This window comes from Sus scrofa, chromosome 9 (genome assembly GCF_054392235.1).
Source record: "Sus scrofa isolate SSC_HxYL_T2T_F1_AM1 chromosome 9, Sscrofa_HxYL_maternal_Yorkshire_Landrace_v2.0, whole genome shotgun sequence".
Taxonomy (NCBI): domain Eukaryota; kingdom Metazoa; phylum Chordata; class Mammalia; order Artiodactyla; family Suidae; genus Sus; species Sus scrofa.
The window spans coordinates 139990960-140009718 of record NC_139391.1 but is presented as its reverse complement, the minus strand read 5'-3'; the positions used below and the strand labels follow the sequence as shown (position 1 = coordinate 140009718).

The window sequence follows — 18759 nt, the reverse complement described above, 5'->3', positions numbered from 1 at the left end:
GATCAAACCCACGTCCTCACGGACACTGTCAGGTTCTTAGCCTACTGAGCCACTACGGGAACTCCCAGAAGCCCTCCTTTTTAACTAACTTCCTTACTATTCAGGCCCTGAATGAGCAAATCAGAAAATGTCAGTTATGAACAAACTCTGGAATATGTTTATTTCAAGCCTTCATTTCACAGATGAGGAACCAGTGAGTTGTCACCGTCACCCAGAAACTTTAAGGCCAGAGGCGGGACCCGAGTGGGAGCTGATTGGGCGAGTGGACCAACCACAGGGCCCGCCCACTTACCAAGTTTTTGAAGGTTTTCAGTCAACTTGTCTATACTGACGTGCAGCTGGCTTTCTACAAATCTTCTTACAAATTTGTTTTTCAGGGCTTCCTAAAGGGAAATAACATCATTTAATAAAAATAACCTCACCATTCCTCTTATTGAGTAATACTTAACTAGGTTTATGCCGAGTTTCCTAACACAGGGAAAAGGCACAGGAAGTCAATCACCCTCAGAGAGGCTCTAAAACTTCCAGGTAAATAACAACATTTGCTTAGGACTTTGCCTTGAGAAACAAAAGTAAACAGTTTAGGTTACAACTGTAAATAGGCACTAATATTGAAAAGAGCTTAGGTAATAATTATGCACTGCTACTGAAAACAAAGAATGTATATCCGGACAAAACTCTACTTAAAAGAGACACATGCACCCGCATATTCATTGCAGCCCTATTCACAATAGCCAGGACATGGAAACAACCCAAATGTCCATCAACAGATGATTGGATTCAGAAGACGTGGTACATATACACAATGGAATACTACTCAGCCATAAAAAAGATTGACATAATGCCATTTGCAGCAACATGGATGGAACTAGAGAATCTCATAATGGGTGAAACGAGCCAGAAAGACAAAGACAAATACCATATGATATCACTTATAACTGGAATCTAATATCCAGCACAAATGAACATCTCCACAGAAAAGAAAATCATGGACTTGGAAACAGACTTGTGGCTGCCTGATGGGAGAGGGAGGGAGTGGGAGGGATCGGGAGCTTGGGCTTATCAGATACAACTTAGAATAGATTTACAAGGAGATCCTGCTGAATAGCATTGAGAACTTTGTCTAGATACTCATGTTGCAGCAGAACAAAGGGTGGGGGAAAAATGTAAATGTAATGTATACATGTAAGGATAACTTGATCCCCTTGCTGTACAGTGGGAAAATGAAATTAAAAAAAAACAAAGAATGAATCGAGTATTGATTTTCTGACAACACTTTCCAATAGGACGGCACAGCGATCTTTTACATAAATCCTTTATACACCTTGTCCACGGGCCGGTTATTAAGAGGGAGTCACTGTTACAATAGCAGTAAAAAAGGTTTCAGCATTTTCCCCAACCCTCTTGTAAACCTTCGCTCCTCAAAGCCTCATCTTCGAAAGCACCTTCTATATCGTCATCTGTCTCACTCTTCTGTCACTGTTGATGGTTCCACCTCTGCCCCATTTGTCAAAGGTTTGACTCGGGAAGGTTCTCCAAGATGACTGTCATCAACCTGATGACACTTTGAATTTGCAGCTGGCACCCACACGCTTGAGCTGTGCTGCCATGAACTTACAATGTTACAACAGCCAACAGCTCGCTGAGAGCGAAAAATACCCGTGCAGTGAGGCAGATGCCAGGATTAAGCACAGGAAGCAGGAAGAGGGGGCGGGGGACTCATTGGGGGACGTGTCAGTCCCCAGAGAATCTTTATGTGTTCACCTGACTTTGTGTGACCACAACTCTGAAACCTGGGACCCTCTGATGGGGACTTTTCAAACAACGTGCGCCTTCTGCATCACGCCTTCATTCTCGCCTTCGCCTCCTGTGCGGTCACTGTACCGACTCCTGCCTACAAAGGACAGGACTTCACGACAAAAGCTCGGCGCGTGCCTTTTCAAAAATCTTATTTACCTCCTTTCACTGGGCATTAGCTATTTGCCAGACATCATTAAGGTACGTTATATGTATTCGTCATTTAATCTCAGCAGCATCTCCATGAAAAGATGCTTTAACTGAAGGAGAAATGAAGTCTGCGTTACAGCATCAGGAAAACACTGACCTCGGCCTCTGGGGGCAGAGCAGGCCTGGAACTCCACTACTGCAAGTTCAAGGATGCTACTACTTTCTGGAACACAAGCCCGATGCTAAGAAATACAGCAACTCACCACATTTCATCCTCTGAGATAAAAAGTTCTTCCAGTGGTTGGCTAAGTGGCTTAAATGTCTAACTTGACTACTTAGTCAATAGGATTCAGCTAAACTGAGGACTTCTCCATGAAGCCACCTGATTTCTTTTCTTTGGCCACACCCACAGCATGTAGAAGTTCCCAGGTCAGGGATCAAACCCTCAGCACAGCAGCAACCCAAGCCACAGCAGTGAGAATGCTGGATCCTGAACCTGCTGAGCCACCAGGGAACTCTCCACCTGATTTTCTTTGATTGAGGTGTGGCTGATTTACAATATTGTGTTGGCATCAGGTATATAGCAAAGTGACTTTTATATATATATATTCTTTTTCAGATTCTTTCTCATTATAGGTTACCATGAGATATTCAGTATAGTTCCACATGCTATACAGCAGGTCTTTACTGTTCACCTATTTTATATATAGTAGTGTTTATCTGTTAGTCCCAAACTCCTCATTTATTCCTGCCCCCACAAACCACCTGATTCTGTTAGGTTCTCATACGATCTTGTAGCCTCAATTTCTGCCTATTATATTGTATGTCATCATCTGTAGTTGCAGCAGAGCCCATATCAAAGCTTGAACTATTTACCGTCTGATTCATTACAGAAAGTGTCTCCTGACCCCCGGATCAGCAGATTAACTCCCGAGCAAACAACCCAAAGAAGAAGAGTACCACAGCATGAGAAGGAGTGGCCCAGACTTCCAGTTCCAGGAACAGTCTAAAGGCCACTGAGTGCTCTGAAATCCATCTCAGTCTGTCCAGAGGCCACACCTCCAGGGCTGCTCTTAGCCCGTGAGCACCACCTAGGTGACTCCAAAGAGCCACAGGGATCCTGGGACAGAGGACCCCCCCCCCCCAACCACTAAGAACTGACATCAAGGATGACAAGGCGTTCATTAGATGCAGGGCCATTTAGGGGTTTCCACCCAGCCTCCCGAGTCCCCCATCCCCCTGAGCCAGACCAGCCTTACTGAGGACCCAGCTCCCAGCCTCCTTCCTCCTCTGCTCTAACAGCTCTTTCTTTCCCTGTTAAAAGTCTCACATATGTCATCTCATCTCGGCATCTGCTTTTGGGAGGATCCAGGCATAGAAGCATTTCCTATGTACCGCACACTATTCCAAGTACTTTACGTAATTTACCTTATAGCTCATAACTGCTATTTCCTTACATCACAGGTGAGAAATCCAAGGCACAGAGAAGTTCAGTGACCAGCTCAAGATCACACAGCAGAAGTGGGCAGGGCTGGGAATCAAAACAGACCATCCCAGACTCCATGGCTCAGAGTCCATGTTCGGAACCACACTGAACATGCTGTCTGGTGAGGAGGAAATACGCCAAACGAGAATAAAAACGTAGGTGTACTTCCTCCTGCTATCAGACCTCAGGTGAGTTAGGTAATAAAAGGTTCTTACGTAGTTAACGGTTGGCCCATCTACATCACAGCCCGCATACTTCAGAATATATTATTTTGTCCGTACAGAATATTAGGGGATGATAATTGATTATTTTAATAGACCCACTGTTGAAAAGTCTGCACTCCATCCCTAAAAGCATTAAGTTCGTATGGAATTTAAAGCACAAATAAATATTAATTAAGTCATCAATTCAATCCTCATAATTGCAACATGTTGCATGGGCAAAACAATGGATCATTTATAACATGTTTTCACATGTATCCAATTCTACCTCAATATTACTAGTCAGCTGGGAAAACCACGAGCGGTGGCTCTGTGGAACCTTCTAAAGGACCCTCTGATTTTGCAGATGTATCTGAGCATGTGCTTCCCCAGGCTCGGGGGTCAAAGGCGCCACCACTCACCTGCAGCTGGTTCAGCATCTGGCTGGTTCCACTGCTCTGAAAATCGCTGGACATGTTCAGCAGTGTTTCTGATAAAGTCTTCAGCTTGTCCACAAAATCAAAAGTATAATTTGCCTGCAAAATAAAGCATATTTGTATATGTCTCTAGTTTGGCCATGTTGCATTAGGAAGATTCTTCCCCTTTTTTTTTTTTTTTTCTTTTCTTTTTTTTCTTAACAGCCACACTTGCTGCACATGGAAGTTCCGGGGCTAGAGGTCAAATCAGAGGTCGATGGACATTTAGGTTGTTTCCATGTCTTGGCTATTGTGAATGCTGGTGCAATGAACATTTCTTACATAGGAAAAATTGTCGAAAAGAGACTAATGCTAACATTCTTTGTAAAAAATGCTATTCTAATTAAAAGAATAAATATATAGGCATTAGGGAGTACACAAGAAGCCTCTGAAGAAGGAACAACAGTTATTGTAGTTTTAAATAGTTTCTCTGCAAAATTAAAGCTCAGCAGAAAATGCAGAAGCTACAGATTTTTAAGGTGACATAACGTAAACCAAGAATTCCTATGTCCGGCTAAGCTACCGAGCAAAGGTGAGGACCAGAGAAAGTGTCTTCAGATGCCCGAGGAGAAAGAAATGACCTATGAATCCTCCCGAAAAAAGTTAAAGTCACCTGAGCAAAGGCTAAATCAATATGAGAATATTGAAATGATGATGAGTCATGAAACCATTCCAACAGAGAATGAATTTTAAGTAACAGTGAGCAAGGTTCTACATGTAACCCAAATGCCAACAATAACTCTCGAAAGAAAAAAATTATGAAAACCATAGAAAAGTTACAATAAAAGTAAAAGCACCAAGTGCTTACTATGCTTTTGATGACTGTTGATGTTACGATAATCTGCAGGACTTCAGACTCTATCACTAAAAGACAACAACGGGAAGGGAGGGAGGACAGAGTACAAGCAAAGTTCTCACGTAAGAAAGAAGTGGCTCCTGGCGCTGAGCACTCGCGAGAGGACAGACACGATGTTAAGGAACAGAAGACAGGACTTCCCGCTGTGGCGCAACAGAGATGAATCCGACTAGTATCTGTCAGGATGCGGGTTCGATCCCTGGCCTCTCTCCATGGGTGCAGGATCTGACATTGCCGAAAGCTGTGGCATCGTTTGCAGATGTGTCTTGGATCCAGTGTTGCTGTGGCTGTGGCACAGGCCTCAGCTGCAGCTCTGATTCAACCCCTAGCCCAGGAACTTCCACATGCCACAGGTGTAACTGTAAAAAGAAAAAGAAAGAAAGGAAAAAAAGATTACAGGACGATGACGAGGCTCAGAGCTCAGCGTCTCAACAGGAAGCGGGCACGACGCTTCCTTCGAGTCGTGCTGTCACTTTCATCTCACAGGGAGAAAGTGCTTGGGTTTTGTTTTCACCCATATGCCACCTAATAACTGCTGATTTTAGAAAATGCCCTAACCTCTCTTACTTAAGAGTTCATTTTCGCTTAAGAAAAAAAGAAAGAAAGAGAAAGGTGACTCGGTCACAGCGTTTTTTCTGCTGCACTCATTCTTCTATCTCTCTCCTTAACATTCAGACCATTGGCTTACGGCTACTGAGGGGAATGAGGCAGAGGAACTAGAAAATTTAAAAAGGAAGCAGGTAGGGATTTTCATAGAAGATAAAATAAAGGATTTTTTAGAAAAAGGAAGGCCAGAACCAGGGAGGGAAGAGCCCCTTCCTCATGACGCAGTTCTTGCCAAAGTGGTCCCTCCTCTGAATCTCAACAGGATCAGGAAAAGAGAAGGTCCCTTTGTGGTCCCAGAAACAAAGCGACCTTGGACTGACCTTTCCAGAACAAGGGGAGGACTAGAATGGACAGCGAGGTGGACGAGGCACACGTCCGATGCTTGGCCGATTTCTAGGCTGACATGTGGGAGACGGCAGGATGCAAAGACTTCCCAGGATGCTACATCCTACATGCATCTCTCGCTCCCTGGACCAAGTTCCAACTGTTCGAAGGGCCCCATGAAAAGGCCCTCTCCCTCTCTACACTGCTCCCCAGGCACCCCGTTCTAGATCCGTGGGGTGCACTGCAGTCAGCTCCTTGTACACCTCCCTGAAATGTCCACACCTTCAAGCACAGGTGCATGGGCTTGTGACCTGCTTTTCTTCACTAAGACGCCCCACATTTTTCCACACCTTGCCTGAAATACACTTAACAGGAGATCTTGGAGACCAGCCTATATCTAAATCATCCTTCTTAGTAAGCTGCGTGTGTTCCTTTCATAAATGTGCCAACGTTGATTTACCCAGCCCCCTACTGATGGAGAGCTTGTTTCCCCACCCCTGGGCTTATAAACAATGACACAGAAACGTCCTTGTTTTCACGTGTGAATATACATTTTCAACATGACCTCATGAACACTGTGCCAACGAGGTCACTCATTGTGACACGTGCGCATCTGTGTCTGAGATCGCCTGTGTCCTGCACCTGCACCAACGGAGTGTGTCGTCAGTCTGGGGGCCTCTGTCACTCTGATATGCTGTCTCACTTGGGGGTTACATTGTTCTTACTATAAATAAGTTTGAGCATCTTTCCACACGTTTAAGACCCCTCGCAGGTTTTTCCTTCCCTGTGAACACTTCGTGTATATTCTTTGCTCATTTTCAAATGGGCCTTTTTAATGATTAAATACTGAAAATTTGGGACAATACAGCCCCTGTCACCAGAGGAAAGGATCTCTTATGAGCCGACTCAGAGAGGAAGAGGAGGACAGGGAGGCCTGGTGAGAGCTGCGCCCACTCACTCCTCGCCCTCCCAGCACCTCTCTGTGTAGACACCACTTCTGAGAGGCAAGGGAATTCTGACACCACCTTTCCGAGGACTTCGGCGAGGACTGACTGATCTAGAGGCATCCAAGAGGGGTTCTGAGTCAAAACACATGAGTCTGAGTCCCAGCGGGCCAAGGCCGGTGGAGAGACCCCGAGCCAGCTGCCTCAGCTCTCGGCACCTTGAGTGCAGGGTGGCCTGGCAGTGGCGCTCGTCTCTTCCAGTGGTTGAATGCTGTTGTCTGTCTGTCCTGGGCCTGCCGTCTCCTGGCTGTGAACCTAATGGACCTGAGGACAGCAGGATCAGTGCACAGACACCCAAGGTCCCTGCAGGGGCAGCTTCCGTCTCAGGGCTGCGTGTCACCTAGAGTCACAGAACGAGTACTGTCATAGACTGTCTGACACTGCGTTCTAGGGAACTGCTGCTTTACTAGGATTATACCAAACAAGTCTCTTCACAAATGTAATCACTTCCTCTCTGGGCACCTTTGCTGCATTTTGATGTTTCGTGCTGCACGTTTTCACCCATCCGAGAGGCTCGCTCTGGGCTGAACCACTAAGGACCTGCTTTCAGATCACAGATCAAATGCCTGCAGTCACAAAGTGGATTGCTATAATCCCATCCCCTCTGCAGGGCTTCCGGGGACGGTCCCGCCTGCCCCCAGGTCCTGGCGATCCCCGGCGCACTGCTCTGTGCGCAGAAACAGTCCTGAGTGCAGGTGCAAGTGCCTCCAGCCCGTGCTGGATTTATTCAGACTCCGGTCCCGGGCAGCTCCCAGCTCGCTGAGATCTTCATCTTCGACAAGTGGCAGAGAGCAAAGCATTGTCATTTCCATTCAAGTTACTTAATCCTCAGGCTCTGGGTCCACTCAATGGTAAAAACAGCGACAGCCTCTGCCCATCTTGAACCTGGGTGATTCATTCTCCTCATCCCAAAGGTGCCCCTTTGAAGGCAGGCAGAGCACTGAGGATGGGTGAACAGCAGGCACTGACACTCCAAGCCACTCAACCACAGAAAGGGTTTGATTAGGAACCCAGAATTCCCGACTGACAGCCGTAAAGGAACCATAGGGTACAGCTCCTTCTATGGGATAACCTAACACTGTAAATACGGCCCGATGAAAAGAACCCTGCTGCGGAGCCCACTAAGGGTGGGTTAGAACATATGCTTCCATGGACCATCTAATATACTTGAGAATGTAAACCTCACGAGTCTACACTTTACTTAATCTGTAAAATGGGTCTAATAACACCACCCCACCCAGTTCTCCTAAGAGGTTTGGGGAAAGTACCCAGGACAGTTCCTTGAACCTAGCAGAAGCAAGTGCCCAGTATATGGTGCTTCAATCTGCATTTGAAACTGCTGACATGGGGCATTCCCACTGTGGATCAGCAAGTCAAGAACCCAACTAGTGTCCCGTGAGGATGTGGGTTCGATCCCTGGCCTTGCTCAGTGGGTTAAGGATCCAGCATTGCCATAAGCTGTGGTGTAGGTAGCAGGTGTGGCTCAGATTTGGTGTTGCTGTGGCTGTGGTGTAGGCTGGCAGCTCCAGCTCCTTCCATATGCCACAGATGTGACCCTAAAAAGAAAAAAATAAGGAACTGCTGACATGACTGCCAGGACCATGAGCAGGTGTAAAACCCTTCATCTGCCTCCTCCCTGGCCTCACAACCTGTCAGAACCCCTTACATCAGCAACAAACCCTCCCATCATCAGCTAACATTCCAATTTCAAAGCCCGAGGCTGCTCCTCCTGCAGGAAGCAGTCCTCCCTCTGTTCTGTCCCCGGGATCTGCAGCCCCTTCCCCCCACGGCAAGTTCCTTCAAAGGCAGAAGCTGAGTTCTGCTCACATGTGAATTCCAACTTGGGGAATACGGTGAGGCGTAATGGAAATAAATTAAGCACTGGCCTTGGAGCTGCACAAACCTGGGTTCAAACATCATCACTGCCAGCTGTTGAGAGATCCTAACAAGCTTACTAACCTCTAAGGTTCATCTGCAGAGTGAGTGTGGCACCTGCTAGCTCCTTTCATAGGCATGAGGCAGGGGTGTGTCCCAGAGCTCCCGGCAGTGTCAGGGCTATTCCTCTCCTGTATCATTCCTTCTACCTCTCCTCAATACATACTTGCTGAGTTAAGACTTCATTTAAATGCTGATGAGCCATGCGGGAACCCTTTAAACCTTGGGTCCTATTTCTCTAAAATGAAGAAACCCACTTAGCACTGGCTGGCCCTTTATCAAGTTATCGTGGGACCTCAAGGCCTCGCCAAGGAGATAGACCTCAAAGCCACTGGCCAAGATAAAAATTACCAGACCCGTATCGCCACTGCACCCATCTCATTGTAGTGTCCCCTCTTCATCCAGAGCAGCCTGGCCTACTCCTTCCTGCTCCCTAGTAGGAAAGGCATGTGGGCCCACTCCTCACCCAACCAATCAGCAAGTGTATCATAAGACCCCTCTTTTCCCAGCCAATCAGCAGGCCAGCAGGTGTATGGTAAAATCTCTCCTCTGTCCTTGGGCTATAAAAACAGACAGGACCATGTGCTGGAGCTCTCCGTGATCATCAGGAAGTCGGCCTGCTGCGTTAACAGTGTCTCTTGCCTCAGTACACTTGTCTTTTCTTCACCTTGCTCTGAATCTGGAAAATTCTTTTTCCGACCTGCACACACAAGCCTTGACAGTTATCATGTCCTGATACCAGAGTCACCTCCCGTGGCCTGTTCTGCAAGGATGGAGCTGGGCCCTTCGGTGGCTGGCTCTATGCTCTATGTCAAACTTTGCCAGTAGAGAGAACCGGAGGGACCCTGCAGGGTAGGAGGACGGGAAGTTCTCCTCCTGATCTCACTGTGCTGCCCCCAGCAGGTTCCCCTAGATTCAGCCCCTGGCTTCAAGGCTCTGGCTGCACAGGCCCACAGCACAGAGAGCCTTTCCAGGCTCTTTCTCCAACATCCCACACTGTATTTTCCCAGGGGCTGCTGCGGACGTGGCATCACCCCCACAGGTGACTCCCCCACGGAGGACCCCTCCCCCAACAGACAACCTCCCCTGTTGCAGCTTCTTAGAGAGTCACCAAGAGGGCAGTCTCCTGCCACCCAGAGGGCAGATTCCCCCAGAAGCGCCTCCAGGGAGGCTCCTGGGTGACTTTTGCCATCCAGTTGGTTCTTCCCACTGCTATCGGGATCCCATCCCTGGTTGGAGAGGCCGCTTCTGGTGTGTTCCTTCCTCGGATGCCCCTTCCCCAGCCCTGGGGGGGCGGTGCATCCTTGAGCATTCTCTTTACATCACTAACCAGCCCCATTACCCAAATATCCTGTTATGACGCAATTCTTCAAAATAAAATTTCCCCATCATTTCTTCCGATTGGACCCTGACTGACAGGTGAGGATATAACCCTGTGGACACTGTGCTCAGGAAACAGCAAAAATGCACGTGCCATGAAAAGAGCTGGGAAGAAAAGGCAGCAAAATTTCTTAGGTGGATCAAAACCACTTAAAATACCAAAGCTACAGTTTTAGAACCAGGTTGATATTTAACAAAACAAAACAAAACTATTAGGATGTGGAGTTGGAAGAAGAAAGCGGTCCCAGGAACCAGCCCTGGGCTTTGGGGCGCTTGAGGCAAGGATGCCAAGGCTCTCACACCTCATCCGCAGGACGGCTCTGCAGGTGGCACGGGGGACCACATCACCAGGTGGGAGAGAGGCAGGGCCCTGCTTGGCTCTCCCTCTTTGGCCCAGGTGCCCAGCAAAGAGCCCTATTTACAGAAAGTAGGACCAAAGGGAGAACTGGGACTGTGTCCCACACCGGCCACACCTACAGCTTGCTGGCTGCCAGCCACAGGCCATCCTATGTCTCGAGAAAATCGCTCTTTGGTGCAAATTAGCAGACCCCCACGTCGACAGGCACGCCTCATAGCTGCTTCAGTAACTCCCGAGCAAACCACTGTCAGCATCAAAAAAGATGCCAGTGGTTCCTGACAAAGAAGGTGTCTAGTGACCAAAGGAAAGTGGAAGTACACTTCGGTCAACTTTTAGGGAAATCATTCAAATTAAGAAAGCAATCTGGGAGTTCCTGCTGTGGCTCAGCGGGGTAAGAACCCGAAAGAGTCTCTGTAAGAATGTGGGTTCGATTCCTGGCCTTGCTCATTGGGTGAAGGATCCGGCATCACTGCAAGCTGTGGCATAGGTCACAGATGGGCTCGGATCTGGTGTTGCTGTGGCTGTGGCTTAGGACTCAGCTGTAGCCCTGATTCGACCTCTAGCCTGGGAACCTCCATATGCCATAGGTGGCACCCTAAGAATTTAAAAAGAAAAAGAAAAAGAAACTAAAGTTTCATCACTCTCAGAATGCACGCAGCATGTTCGCAGCCCACACCTCCTCCTGGTGGAGGCCTACACATCCTCTCCTCCACGTGTTTTCCCAAATCCTTCTTGCCAGGACGAGCTGCTCACCTCCAGCGCCTTGACACACTAAGCGAAGCTCCCATCATATTATTTCTAAATTATTTCTCCAGATGTTTGTTTTCTCTTTCCCCACCGCAGAGTGTACTCTTTGAAAGCAGACACTGGCACGCTAATTGCTGTATTACAGACTATAGCACAGGATATATTATAGCATCTATTACCAACGATATTAATGTATAATACTATATAATAAAAATAAATCCACGGCCTATTATTTAAATTTGAATTGAAAATAAAGCTATGGGAGTTCCCGTCGTGGCGCAGTGGTTAACGAATCCAACTAGGAACCATGAGGTTTCGGGTTCGATCCCTGGCCTTGCTCAGTGGGTTAAGGATCCGGCGTTGCCGAAAGCTGTGGTGTAGGTTGCAGATGCGGCTCGGATCCCGCGTTGCTGTGGCTCTGGCCGGTGGTTACAGCTCCGATTAGACCCCTAGCCTGGGAACTTCTGTACACCTCGGGAGCGGCCCTAGAAAAGGCAAAAAGACCAAAAAAAAAAAAAAAAAAAAAAAAGGAGAAAAAGAAAGCTATGATATAGAGCCATTCTCTATAAAATTTCTAAAATATCCACAGCTCTTAAAAGTTTAATGCAGAGTTCCCGTTGTGGCTCAGCGGGTTAAGAACCCAACGCAGTGTCCATGAGAATGTGAGTTTGACCCCTGGCTTGCTCAGTGGATTAAGGATCCAGTGTTGCTGAAAGCTACCGTGTAGGTAGCAGATGTCGCTCAGATCCGGTGGTGCAGGCCTGCAGCTGCTGCTCCAACTTGACCCCTAGCCTGGGCAGGCACGTCCACATGCCGCAGGTGAAGTCCTAAAAAGAACAACAACAAAAAGCTTAATGCACTGAGGTTATCTGAATGTGGCTTTGGCTCCAGGCCTCTCTGAAGAGTAGTCCCCAAGGAACCAGCTCCTGGCATATGTCATTGCACTGTGAGTCCAGACTTTTGGTAAATGCCCCTCTGGAACAGACACTTGCAAGATAAAAACAGAAATTGCTCAGCACATTAAGAGCAAACTGCAGCAAACACAGGTTCTCAGCTAAGTCACGGGCGGGACATGGCGGTCATTCAGCAACTACGAGGGCAGGAAGCATGAGCCTCCAAGAGCGGCTTTGACCAACAATCACTCGGCTGCTCAGAGGCCCAGGCATCACCACCAAATTTTTAGCTTTTGAGTCGTCAGTACGATTGGCAGCTTGGAAGTTTGGCGTTAAGGAATCCAGCATCTCCTCCTCGGGGTTTGACCAGTAGGAGTGGATCATCCTCATGTCCCCTGACGTCCTTCCAAGGTGCCCCCAGGCACGTGAGCCACCATCAGACAAGGAAACAAGAGCCGGGAAAACACAGCACCATCCTTTCAAGTGCAAATATCAATATTAAGAAACCCTGAAGCAAAAGGGTTTGAGACAGCCTGAAAAAGGGAAAACAACCAGAGCCCTGCCACGTCCAGATTCCTCCAGGGACGTTCTCCTGGCCTCCTCCCCAAGCCCACCCGCCACAGGATGAGGCCAACAAAGCCCCACCATCAACTTGGACGATGTCACTGCCTGACCCGGACCACAGATACAGCGGGACTGACTCTTCCTTCACCACCAGACGCACCAAGCAAAACAGATGAGCGATTGTGCTCCAGGCTGTCCTGGAACCACCTGAAACAGCCCTTCTCTTGTCTAATGGTCCTCTCTGCCTTAGTTACTCCTGAGAACACCTTCTGCCCCCAAACTGTCCCCTGGGAGAATGACTCCGCACATCCAAGTTTAACAGCAAGAGGAATAGGAAAAAAAATTAAAATAAAAAAAACACAACAGGGCGAAATGAATTGTAATCAACATAAAAAGCTGTGTAATCTGATCTGTATAATAATCATGCTAAATATTTTAGAAGACTGCCTCCCGTGCACTGCATCTCTAACGCCCTCATTCATTCAAACTTACCTTTTGAATGACCTTATTTATGTCCTGAGTGTTTGGTGTGTACAGTATTTTTCCATGTAATACAGGCTTTAGGAAGGACCACACCAAAGCACCATTTGGAGAACGAAGAATTTCCTGATAGAGCTTCAAGCAAAACGGTGCTGTCACAATTTAAAAAAAAAAAGAAAGTGTTACTCACAATATGGGAAGCCCAGGTTAATAGGGGAATTTTTTAATATATCCACAATGCCTCTCTTTGCAGTGAGAGGTTTACATATTTTTTTTTCATGATTCGATTCTGAATTTGGGCAGTAAGTTCAGAAATAATTTTTTTTTTCTTTTTATGGCCACATCTGTGGTATATGGAAGTTCCAGGGCCAGGAGTGGAATCAAAGCTGCAGCCACAGCCACAGCCACATCAACACCAGATCTGAGCCACATCTGCGACCCACCCCGCAGCCTGCGGCAATGCTGGATCCTTAACCCACTGAGCAAAATCAGGGATCAAACCATCAACCTCACGGACACTACACAGGGTTCTTAAACCACTGAACCACAATGGGAACTCCTTTTTTTTAGAAATAATTTTTCTTGTCCTTGTCTTTACAGGTCTTATCTCAAAACTTTAAGATACCATGTTCCCTCCAACAATTCGAAAGGAAGAAAAGCATGACCTTCACATTCTTCATCTAATTTATCAGCAATACTAAATAATGACACAGACACTTGAAAAGGAAAACGTTACTAAAAAAGGATACATCTGGTTTTTAATCTAAAATGTCTTCATTTCAATCGTCACAGTATTGAGACCAAAATTAGGCTTTTCTTATGCAGTTAACTTTATAAATTGCTACAGATCTCTCTGCTGTGCCCACAGCGAACTACTGCACTCCCCTTAGTGCTTTTGATAGGTTAATTGCCTTGTTTTCACTCAAACACTCCATTCCTTAGGCTGCCCTCATCACTGACGTGGTGTGGGTTGGCTGCTTTCAGTGGGAAGTTTACTGGACTCAACCAATAGGCACCTAATGAAGGCAGGGCCTTCACTGCCACAATGATTAGCAATAAAATATAAGCTGGTGACAAATACTGCAGTATAACTGGTTCTTTTACTCCTGAAGAGAACATTTAAAATGAAAATACTAATGATTCAGAACCCCCAGATATGAAAATTACTGCTGTGACAATTTTCATTATGAGGTCCACATTCCTAAATTCCCCATGTGAAAAGAAAAACAAGTTCTTTTAAAATTGATAGAAATAATTCTGTAAGATATAAATTAAGAGCATGACTACATAATGACTTTGTGTGTGTGTCTTTTTAGGGCTGCAGTGCGGCACGTGGGAATTCCCAGGCTAGGGGTTGAATCGCAGCTGCAGCTGCCAGCCTACACCAGAGCCACAGAAACACAGCATCTGAGCCGTGTCTGCAACCTACATCACAGCTCACAGCAACGCCAGATCCTTAACCAACTGAGTGAGGCCAGAGATCGAACCTGCATCCTCATGGACACTACTTGGGTTCTTAAGCCTCTGAGCCATGATGGGAACTCCCATAATGACTTTTTATAGAGGCTGTCCTTGCTGATACCTTAACAACTTACACTTGAATTAGAAGCTTCATATAGATGGCAGCAATTTTGACTTTGGAAAAGACATAAACATACATATAAACAGAACAATAAATCTGAAACCAGGAATCCTAACATCAGCCACTTGTGAGCTGTGTGAACTTGGGCAAGTCACTGAACCTTCTCTGAGCCTCTATCACATCATCTGAAAAACAAGGGAACTAATATTGTCTATGGTTAGTGTGGCACTCATTTGAAATAAATGGATGAAAGGACCAAGAAAGACTGGTCCTCAGTGCAGGCTGAACAGCCAGACGGGCGGGTGGACGGATCAGGGGGTGGAAAGACTGAAGGGTCAGTGGACGAATGGACGTCTGGTTGGACGCATCCACAGATGGAAAGACGGGAGGATGGAGAGATGGACGGTTGGATCGATGGATGAATGACTGGATGACTGGATTTAATGAACAAATTAATAATCCTCAAGAAGCTCATGTGCAAAAAAAAAGAGGAAATGGGGTTAGGAAAGGAGATAATACAAGTATTACACGTTACCAGCCCTAATGTGTATCTACTCTGCCAAATTCGATCGTGTTCTGTCTGACGGCGAGACCCACATGATCCATCAGCTGATGAACGTGCCACCCGCTGTCCTTATGGCAGCTGCGAGGATGCTGTTATCTGGCTCCTCATCCTGCACCTTCTCCTCCACATACTCCCACCGTCTTTTCTTCCTGGTCCCACCAACACCTCTGTCCATCCCAGACACAAGTACATAGAGATGCATCGTGTGTGTAGTAGGCACATTCTAAGAGGGTTCCATGCCTTGTGGTGCAGACACACCCAGGGCTAGGTGTGTCTATACAGCCATATATAGACAGATGCCAGAATTCTGGCTTGGAGTTCATCAAAAGGGGGTTATCCTGCTGAGCCACCAGGTAAACCCTGCAAAGAGACAAAGCCTCGGACTCAAAGAGATGCATTGTTGCCCTTGAAGATGCAGCCTCTGTGGGCTCTACAGCTGCAAGGACCAGAATTTTACCACCAACCACCTCGGGTGAGCCAACACCTTAACTGCAGCCTTGTGCAGCCCTGGGAGGGTCCGGCCCATCAGTGCTCAGATTCTGGCCTCCAGAGACTATGAGATGACAAACAGGGCTTGTCCTGAACCACTAGGTATGTGGTGACTTGCTGTGCCGCACAGAGGAGCAGTGAATACACGAGGACGCGACTATGGCATCGCAGTTGGTACAAGGCATCCGCCTGATGCCTCGTACCCACCTTATGAGGTGGGCATCGCCGTTTCCATGTTGCTCAGGATATGAACACAATTCAGCGCGATAAAATCACAACTTGATGGGGTTGTCTTCATCCCAACCCTTACCAGTATGTTTAGTTTGTCTTTCTAATTAAAATGCACCCACTTAAAATGGGGGCTGGAAAGCACTGTTGAGTCTGATGTCATTTGCTAGTGAGCTTCATAGAAGGCAAATTTGCACAGGGCCACACACAGTTCTCCTGGCCACGTGAGAGACAGCCATTTTGCAAGGACCAAAATGGCGCTCCTGATCTCCAGGCCTGGACCCGCTGGCCAGCCAGGGGTCCCTGAAGGGCCGGGGCCTCAGGTGCGTTAGAATTTAAGACCAGGTCACAGCTGAGAGAATCAGCCTGTGCTCCAGGGGGCCGGGGTCTTGCAAAGCCACCTGCCATAGCAGCCTCTGATGACCTCATCAACAAAAGAAGGATAAAGTTTAGACAGTGGAGGCAGAAACTGTTTGCAAGTATGTACCCCCTTCCTACACAGACAAGACATTTGTATAAAGCAGAGCTAATCATCGAAATGCAAATTAAACAAACGAGGATGACTATTTTCTTACTTGAATCTTCAGGAATGTTGAATTTTTCTTTGTCATCTTCTAAGAGTTCATCAACTCGAGGCAAATTCATAAACGTGTCCGAGCGGCTAAAGAAAGATGCTTGCTCCTTGCAAACCATCTTCATCAAAGACTGGAAAGTACCAAAGGCTGAGCTTCGGGCCTGATCACTGTACGAAGCCTGAGAACATGAGAAAAATAACCTGCACGTAAGCCGTGGCTTCAGACGTTCCCTTACACTCTTCTGAAAGTGTGCTCCCTTCCCCGACCGAACAGAAGATCTGCAACAGGTCAAAGGTACAGAATCTCGGCTTTAGCGTGTTCTGTCCTTGAAACGCCACGTGCGCCACTGTGATGGTTTTTTCTGGTCTACGAGGCTAAAGGAAAAAACCTCTCTCTCTCTCTCTCTCTCTCTCTCTCTCACACACACACACACACACACACACACACACACACACACGAGCAAATCTTTGTTCTTTGTCTAGTGAAAATCATTAAACCATAGGGAGTTCCCATGGTGGCTCTGCAGTAACAAACCCGACCAGTATTCATGAGGACTTGGTTTCGAGCCCTGGCCTTGCTCAGTGGGTTAAGGATCTGATGTTGCCATGAGCTGTGGTGCAGGCCGGCAGCTGCAGCTCCGATTCGACCCCTAGAAATTCCATATGCCATGGGTGCAGCCCAAATAAGACCCCAAAAAAATTATTAATAAATTTAATAAAATACCACTGACTCGGGCTAATTAATAGCCTGAAGATGTGCCTCTCAGACAAACTTCCTGGATACTGACGGCTATCAAATTACCCCTTAGCTGATGAACACACCCTGAACACAGCACTATCTCGCCTCCGAGGCAGCCCCGAGGATGCTGCACTTTGCCCCTCAGCCCGTACCCCCACCTCCACACCGGGCCCCACATAAGCCCCCCTCCCATCAACTCTGTTCCAGGCAGAGAAAGTCCAAGCAAAAATTAACATCAGGCTACTCACCTCACTCAACGCTGTGCTTGTATTTGCAGCAAAAGATCTGCAAGCCAATTATTTATATGCAAATAAGTGTACTAAGGTTTTTAAAAGCAAGGTACTTTTGGAATGAAGTTCATCTCATTTGAGCCGATAATCAATTTGGTGATTTCCGGCTTCACGGGAAACACAGGCACTCCAACCTTCACCTGGAAGGATGTGTGTCCACTGAGCCTGAGTCATCGGGGCTGCTCCTTGTCATGCTAGTGCCTTCAGAGCCACTATGCTTTGTCATCTAATGCAGATTTTAGACTCGGAAGGGAAACCAAGGCAAAGGAGCACCTACGAAGACCCAGCAGACCTGAGCCTCTCCCTAGGGCCCAGACGGATCACTCACCTGTTCAAAGTCAGGCACGTCCAGCAAGGCGGTGACCTTCAGTGCCTGAAGGAACTCGGGAAGGTGTCCGAGGACATAGCTGGCCTTAGGAAGCAGGCGGCTGAGCCTGGAGATGACATGCAGCAGGGAGCTGAGCAGGCCACGGGCCTCCGAAGGGAGCAGGGTCTTCAGAGGGAAACACAACAGGAGACCCTGAGCTGGACCGATACCTCCCAGCATCAAAGAGAGTGAACAGCACTATCTGATTTTACTCCCTCTTGAACCTGGGGGCATCTCTGTCGCGCTACAGAAAAGTCCTCTTTCTGGGCGCACACATCTCCGGTTTTGGAGCGCACGCAATCACACCAGGGCTGCTGGAACCCAAGTCAGCAGCCGATGCGTGCGATCTGCTATGAAACTTCAAACCACCTTCAAGATATTTCTTTCCATCTTCGGGGTGCCCAGAGCGGAAATTTAACAAGAGGGTCCAAATAAACAAGCCTGCGTGAAACAACTTCCGTTTACCTACTTCCGCTTCCCCGCGTGTCAGGAGACACTGATTCTACCACGGAGGTGGCCTTGCAGATTATGGGGACATTTAAGAAATGTTTACCCTCCTGCTTGGGGGTTTAAAATGTACTCGGTTCTGAAAATTAGCGAGTGTGTGTGTGTGTGTGTGTGTGTGTGTGTAATGGCAGCATTCACCCCCCGGATTCCTGAAGTAACTCA

General features: G+C 47.4%; 1 protein-coding gene across 14 annotated transcripts in view; it reads right to left on the bottom strand.

Moving 5' to 3' along the window:
• The window catches only part of ABCA13 (ATP binding cassette subfamily A member 13), a 349393-nt gene that overhangs the window by 225617 nt on the left and 105017 nt on the right, over nucleotides 1-18759 (bottom strand). For 12 of the 14 annotated variants that reach the window (XR_014816633.1, XR_014816634.1, XR_014816631.1 and 9 more), the window contains 5 exons: nucleotides 18052-18216; nucleotides 16696-16873; nucleotides 13269-13408; nucleotides 4056-4169; nucleotides 293-383 (listed from right to left, as the gene is read on the bottom strand). Coding sequence is in view for 9 of the 14 variants with exons in the window: in XM_021063900.2 (XP_020919559.2) it covers nucleotides 293-383; nucleotides 4056-4169; nucleotides 13269-13408; nucleotides 16696-16873; nucleotides 18052-18216 (688 nt within the window). In the remaining 5 variants the exon portion in view is untranslated. Of the gene's footprint in view, nucleotides 1-292; nucleotides 384-4055; nucleotides 4170-11450; nucleotides 12689-13268; nucleotides 13409-16695; nucleotides 16874-18051; nucleotides 18217-18759 lie in introns of those variants that run through there. The other 2 variants (XM_084978170.1, XR_014816635.1) reach the window with 2 other exon arrangements.